Source organism: Caretta caretta, chromosome 10 (genome assembly GCF_965140235.1).
Source record: "Caretta caretta isolate rCarCar2 chromosome 10, rCarCar1.hap1, whole genome shotgun sequence".
In the NCBI taxonomy this organism is placed as follows: domain Eukaryota; kingdom Metazoa; phylum Chordata; order Testudines; family Cheloniidae; genus Caretta; species Caretta caretta.
In genome coordinates this window covers 69,301,069-69,308,218 of record NC_134215.1, presented here as the reverse complement: position 1 = coordinate 69,308,218, position 7,150 = coordinate 69,301,069, and the positions used below count along the sequence as shown (strand labels likewise).

The 7,150-nt window shown below is 48.6% G+C and overlaps 1 protein-coding gene across 1 annotated transcript; it reads left to right on the top strand.

Moving 5' to 3' along the window:
• The first annotated feature begins 317 nt into the window (after positions 1–317).
• LOC142073334 (uncharacterized) lies at positions 318–5,030 on the top strand. The gene is made up of 3 exons (XM_075132770.1): positions 318–900; positions 1,505–1,735; positions 4,960–5,030. Exons 1-3 carry the CDS (start codon positions 318–320, stop codon positions 5,028–5,030), a joined length of 885 nt encoding a protein of 294 aa, XP_074988871.1.
• The last annotated feature ends 2,120 nt before the right edge of the window (positions 5,031–7,150 follow it).

Here is a 7,150-nt window from a genome sequence, read left to right as displayed (position 1 = left end):
CGTTAAATCGATGTAAACCTGCACCCGTCCACACAATGAAGCCCTTTATTTCGACTTAAAGGGCTCTTAAAATCGATTTCCTTACTCCACCCCTGACAAGTGGATTAGCGCTTAAATCGACGTTGCCGGCTCGAATTTGGGGTACTGTGGACACAATTCGATGGTATTGGCCTCCGGGAGCTATCCCAGAGTGCTCCATTATGACCGCTCTGGACAGCACTCTCAACTCAGATGCACTGGCCAGGTAGACAGGAAAAGAACCGCGAACTTTTGAATCTCATTTCCTGTTTGGCCAGCGTGGCAAGCTGCAGGTGACCATGCAGAGCTCATCAGCACAGGTGACCATGATGGAGTCCCAGAATCGCAAAAGAGCTCCAGCATGGACCGAACGGGAGGTACGGGATCTGATCGCTGTTTGGGGAGAGGAATCCGTGCTATCAGAACTCCGTTCCAGTTTTCGAAATGCCAAAACCTTTGTGAAAATCTCCCAGGGCATGAAGGACAGAGGCCATAACAGGGACCCGAAGCAGTGCCGCGTGAAACTGAAGGAGCTGAGGCAAGCCTACCAGAAAACCAGAGAGGCGAACAGCCGCTCTGGGTCAGAGCCCCAAACATGCCGCTTCTATGATGAGCTGCATGCCATTTTAGGGGGTTCAGCCACCACTACCCCAGCCGTGTTGTTTGACTCCTTCAATGGAGATGGAGGCAATACGGAAGCAGGTTTTGGGGACAAAGAAGATGATGAGGAGGAGGAGGTTGTAGATAGCTCACAGCAAGCAAGCGGAGAAACCGGTTTTCCCGACAGCCAGGAACTGTTTCTCACCCTAGACCTGGAGCCGGTACCCCCCGAACCCACCCAAGGCTGCCTCCTGGACCCAGCAGGCGGAGAAGGGACCTCTGGTGAGTGTACCTTTTAAAATACTAAAATACCTTTTAAAATACTGGTTTAAAAGCAAGCATGTGAAAGGATTACTTTGCCCTGGCATTTGCGGTTCTCCTAGATGTAGTCCTAAAGCCTTTGCAAAAGGTTTCTGGGGAGGGCAGCCTTATTGCGTCCTTCATGGTAGGACACTTTACCACTCCAGGCCAGTAACACGTACTCGGGAAACATTGTAGAACACAGCATTGCAGTGTATGTTTGCTGGCATTCAAACAACATCCGTTCTTTATCTCTCTGTGTTATCCTCAGGAGAGTGAGATATAATTCATGGTCACCTGGTTGAAATAGAGTGCTTTTCTTCAGGGGACACTCAGAGGAGCCCATTCCTGCTGGGCTGTTTGCCTGTGGCTAAACAGAAATGTTCCCCGCTGTTAGCCACAGGGAGGGGGGAAGGTTGAGGGGGTAGTCACGCGGTGGGAGGAGGCAAAATGCGACCTTGTAATGAAAGCACATGTGCTATGTATGTAATGTTAACAGCAAGGTTTACCCTGAAAGAGTGTAGCCACTGTTTTATAAAATGTGTCTTTTTAAATACCGCTGTCCCTTTTTTTTTCTCTCCACCAGCTGCATGTGTTTCAATGATCACAGGATCTTCTCCTTCCCAGAGGCTAGTGAAGCTTAGAAAGAAAAAAAAACGCACTCGCGATGAAATGTTCTCCGAGCTCATGCTGTCCTCCCACACTGACAGAGCACAGACGAATGCGTGGAGGCAAATAATGTCAGAGTGCAGGAAAGCACAAAATGACCGGGAGGAGAGGTGGCGGGCTGAAGAGAGTAAGTGGCAGGCTGAAGAGAGTAAGTGGCAGGCTGAAGACAGGGCTGAAGCTCAAATGTGGCGGCAGCATGATGACAGGAGGCAGGATTCAATGCTGAGGCTGCTGCAGGACCAAACCAGTATGCTCCAGTGTATGATTGAGCTGCAGCAAAGGCAGCTGGAGCACAGACTGCCACTGCTGCCCCTCTGTAACCAACCGCCCTCCTCCCCAAGTTCCACAGCCTCCACACCCAGACGCCCAAGAACGCGGTGGGGGGGCCTCCGGCCAACCAGCCACTCCACCACAGAGGATTGCCCAAAAAAAAGAAGGCTGTCATTCAATAAATTTTAAAGTTGTAAACTTTTAAAGTGCTGTGTGGCATTTTCCTTCCCTCCTCCACCACCCCTCCTGGGCTACCTTGGTAGTCATCCCCCTATTTGTGTGATGAATGAATAAAGAATGCATGAATGTGAAGCAACAATGACTTTATTGCCTCTGAAAGCGGTGATTGAAGGGAGGAGGGGCGGGTGGTTAGCTTACAGGGAAGTAGAGTGAACCAAGGGGCGGGGGTTTCATCAAGGAGAAACAAACAGAACTTTCACACCGTAGCCTGGCCAGTCATGAAACTGGTTTTCAAAGCTTCTCTGATGCGTACCGCGCCTTCCTGTGCTCTTCTAACCGCCCTGGTGTCTGGCTGCGCATAATCAGCAGCCAGGCGATTTGCCTCAACCTCCCACCCCGCCATAAACGTCTCCCCCTTACTCTCACAGATATTGTGGAACACACAGCAAGCAGTAATAACAGTGGGAATATTGGTTTCGCTGAGGTCTAAGTGAGTCAGTAAACTGCGCCAGCGCGCCTTTAAACGTCCAAATGCACATTCTACCACCATTCTGCACTTGCTCAGCCTGTAGTTGAACAGCTCCTGACTACTGTCCAGGCTGCCTGTGTACGGCTTCATGAGCCATGGCATTAAGGGGTAGGCTGGGTCCCCAAGGATACATATAGGCATTTCAATATCCCCAACAGTTATTTTCTGGTCTGGGAATAAAGTCCCTTCCTGCAGCTTTTGAAACAGACCAGAGTTCCTGAAGATGCGAGCATCATGCACCTTTCCCGGCCATCCCACGTTGATGTTGGTGAAACATCCCTTGTGATCCACCAGAGCTTGCAGCACTATCGAAAAGTACCCCTTGCGGTTTATGTACTCGGCGGCTTGGTGCTCCGGTGCCAAGATAGGGATATGGGTTCCGTCTATGGCCCCACCACAGTTAGGGAATCCCATTGCAGCAAAGCCATCCACTATGACCTGCACATTTCTCAGGGTCACTACCCTTGATATCAGCAGATCTTTGATTGCGTGGGCTACTTGCATCACAGCAGCCCCCACAGTAGATTTGCCCACTCCAAATTGATTCCCAACTGACCGGTAGCTGTCTGGCGTTGCAAGCTTCCACAGGCTATCGCCACTCGCTTCTCAACTGTGAGGGCTGCTCTCATCTTGGTATTCATGCGCTTCAGGGCAGGGGAAAGCAAGTCACAAAGTTCCATGAAAGTGCCCTTACGCATGCGAAAGTTTCGCAGCCACTGGGAATCCTCCCAGACCTGCAACACTATGCGGTCCCACCAGTCTGTGCTTGTTTCCCGAGCCCAGAATCAGCGTTCCACAGCATGAACCTGCCCCATTAGCACCATGATGCATGCATTGGCAGGGCCCATGCTTTCAGAGAAATCTGTGTCCATGTCCTGATCACTCACGTGACCGCGCTGACGTCGCCTCCTCGCCCGGTATCGCTTTGCCAGGTTCTGGTGCTGCATATACTGCTGGATAATGCGTGTGGTGTTTAATGTGCTCCTAATTGCCAAAGTGAGCTGAGCGGCCTCCATGCTTGCCTTGGTATGGCGTCCGCACAGAAAAAAGGCGCGGAACGATTGTCTGCCGTTGCTCTGATGGAGGGAGGGGCGACTGACGACACGGCCTACAGGGTTGGCTTCAGGGAGCTAAAATCAACAAAGGGGGTGCCTGTACATCAAGGAGTATTTCAGGCAGGACTGCACGGAGGGTTCCAATAAGAAATGGTGCACCTAAGTTATCGTTCTTATTGGAACAAGGAGGTTAGCCTGGCCTCTGATTGATACATGGCTAGATTTACCTCGCTGCACCTTCTCTGTGAGTGACTGCAGTGTGATCTAGAGGAATGAGTCCCCTAGACAGGGGAGGAGGCAAATGAGTACAAAACAAATCTGGTCTATTTCTTGTTCTGACCCACTCCATCTATCTTTTACATCTTTGGCTGGCAGCAGACGGTGCAGAAGGACTGCATGCCATCCACATCTCATGGCTGCTCGGCAGAAGATGGTACAGTACGACTGCTAGCCATCTTCATCTCTTGCCTGCCTGGCAGAAGATGGTACAATACAACTGCTAGCAATCCTCATCTCTTGCCTGCCTGGCAGAAGATGGTACAGTACGACTGCTAGCAGTCCGTATCGCCTGCCCGCTCACCATAAGACGGTTCAATAGGACTGACTGCAGAACTAAAGAGAATGACCTGGTGAAGTCACTCCAAATTTAGTCCCTGCGCCCATGTCTGCCCAGGCGCTCCCAGCCGACATGGCCAGGAGCACCTCGGACACGACGAGGACGACTACCAGTCGTATTGCACCATCTGCTGCCAGAAGGCAATGGGTTGCTGCTACTGTGCAGCAAAGCCGTACCGTGTCTGCCAGCACCCAGGAGACATAGGGTGACCGTTACCTGAGCGGGCTCCATGCTTGCCGTGGTATGGCGTCTGCACAGGTAACTCAGGAAAAAAGGCGCGAAATGATTGTCTGCCCTTGCTTTCACAGAGGGAGGGAGGGAATGGGGGCCTGACGATATGTACCCAGAACCACCCGCGACAATGTTTTAGCCCCATCAGGCATTGGGATCTCCACCCAGAATTCCAATGGGCAGCGGAGACTGCGGGAACTGTGGGATAGCTACCCACAGTGCAACGCTCCGGAAGTCGACTCTAGCCTCGGTACTGTGGAAGCGCTCCGCCGAGTTAATGCACTTAATGCACTTAGAGCATTTTCTGTGGGGACACACACACTCGAATATATAAAACCGATTTCTAAAAAACCGACTTCTATAAATTCGACCTTATTCCGTAGTGTAGACATACCCTAACATTCCTTGGAACTTAAGGTCCTATGGTACCATGACACTTCATGTTTTATAGTATTTGAATGGAAAACTTGCATCTGTTGTCTCTGTTGTAGCTGTCCTGATCATGAAACAGCAGAAACTCATTTATTCAAATGGAATGACAGACATGGCATTTTTAGAGTAAAGGGGGTTGCATATAAAAGGGGGTTTTCAGTTCAAATGATGCTATTTTAAAACTGAATTTTCAGGAGTGATAGTTATGGGACGGCTTGGAAGGATTAGATTTTTACTGGTAAATGTTGATGTGATAGGGTAGACTAGATTTGGAGGCCCTCTGCTGGAGGTCTTGTGGCCCTGCCTCCCCCTGCTCCAGAAAAGAGGAGGGGAGAAGTCCTCCAGGCAGCCTAAAGTGGGGCTAAAGGGGAGCAGCCAATCAGAGGGGCTTCTGGAGCAACCAATCAGGGTCCAGAAGGGCCATATAAAAAGGAGCAGCAGAGGCAGAGCAATCAGTTGCTGCTTGGAGCTTGAGGAGGGAGAACTGGGTTTCTGACTGGCTAGAAGAGCAGCAGAACCATGGACAGGTCAGCCTGCCTGCTCTGAGCCCAGAACCTAGCCAGACTGGGCGAGGGTACAGTGATGGGCCCTGCTGGTCTGGGTGAAGACTGAACCCAGGGAGGGCTACCAAAAGGACACCAACTGAGGGTACCCAAATGGGCCCCTGTTGGGCTGTTAAAGAAGGCAGTGTCTCCAGGAGGGAAGCCGTGGTGCTATGGCCCCATGCCAGGGCCATGAGAAGGAACTAGAAACTGTATACCTGGAAGCGGGGGACAGTGTGTGTGACTTGGCTGGAGGGCTGAGTCACTAAAGACCTGCCAAACAACCATTGGCTGGGGGGGCACCCACAAGAGGTGGGTGCCACCTCTGTTTAAAACTGAGTGATTGCAGGCACGTATTGGCCAGAGAGGCGGGTGCCAATGCTGCTACGGTCAATTTCACTATACACACACACAAACTGATGAAAAAATATTTCCATTGATGCTACCCATTAAGGCGGGGGGGGGGAAGGGGGCAAGAAAACAAATCTAATTTCTTAAGCCACCTAAAAGTGGATGAACAATTGCCTCTTAAACTAAATTCAACAAGTCGTCAATGCTTTTGCCAGCAAAAGATTTTTAGACTCTTGTTTTTGCATTATTGTATGTAAATTGCAGCAAACCTCAAGCACACTACAATTTTTTTATTTGACAGACCTGTTCTATTCCTTATATTCAGGCCTTATTTACATGGGGTAGAGTATCAAACACACAAACAGTACAAGCTCTTTTAATGTGCTCTTTCCAGGACGGTCAGAAATCTCATGGAATATTATGCAAGGACAGAGCAACACACATGAATGGCTTCACTGGTTTACTAATCTCTGACCTTAGGTCTATTGTACATGCATGTACAGTAAGATAGGATAAAGTGTTGTCAAATAATTCTGGTGTCTTTTTTGGCAACTTCCCTGTCTGCAAAATGGAGATGATAATACACATCTGACAAAAGTGTTGTGAGGCTTATTCCACGAATGTTGGTAAAATGTTTTGAGATCTTCAGATTAACACAGCTGCTACTCTGAAAGAAGGCACTGTTGTAATGCGTAATATTTTTATTAGAAGTATGGCATTATATTTAAATTACACTATTATAGACTAATCCCACAGACACTTAAGCATGGGTGTAATTTACACATGGGAGTAGCTCCACTGAGTTAATGGGATTGCTTCCATGAGTAGAGTTACTTGTGCTTATGCATGGGATTTTCAAAGGAAAATGAGAGAACTGGGCGCCTAATCTCCTTAAACAGAACTAGGTCCTTAATAGGATGCTTTCCCACTAAGATATGGTTTTAGAAGTCTTGTAATCAAGACGATCTATAGCTACAACTAAATATTTTTCTATCATTCCCCATAATTAAGCTGTATGAAGATAAGCCATCATCACATAATTCACCATGCTAATTAGCAAAAACCATTTTTGAATTGAAGTAAATTAAATCCAGTTCACCTTTACTTTCAGTGGAGTGAGACATTTACAAATTAGGAATTTCTGCAGTGCAACCATACCCCTGTGGCAGCAAGTGACAGCCACTATAAAAGGCAATATTTTAAAAAACCCTCTCAAGTAAAATCTTAATAAACCATCAGTAGACTGAAATTTCTACTGGAAGCACTTTCTCAGGCTGGAACATTTTAATGTCTCTCTGACACAACTATCTGCAGGAAATGAGGAAACGTAGTCTCCATGCCTTCTTATCTTTATGCC

What these genes read in the sequence shown, in the direction of transcription:
- LOC142073334 (XM_075132770.1), top strand. Translation starts at nt 318, where the DNA reads ATGCAGAGCTCATCAGCACAGGTGACCATGATGGAGTCCCAGAATCGC. An exon ending in AGGCGGAGAAGGGACCTCTG is followed by an intron (nt 901 to 1,504) that starts GTGAGTGTACCT and finishes TCTCTCCACCAG; the next exon opens with CTGCATGTGTTTCAATGATC. An exon ending in TAAGTGGCAGGCTGAAGAGA is followed by an intron (nt 1,736 to 4,959) that starts GTAAGTGGCAGG and finishes TCTCTGTTGTAG; the next exon opens with CTGTCCTGATCATGAAACAG.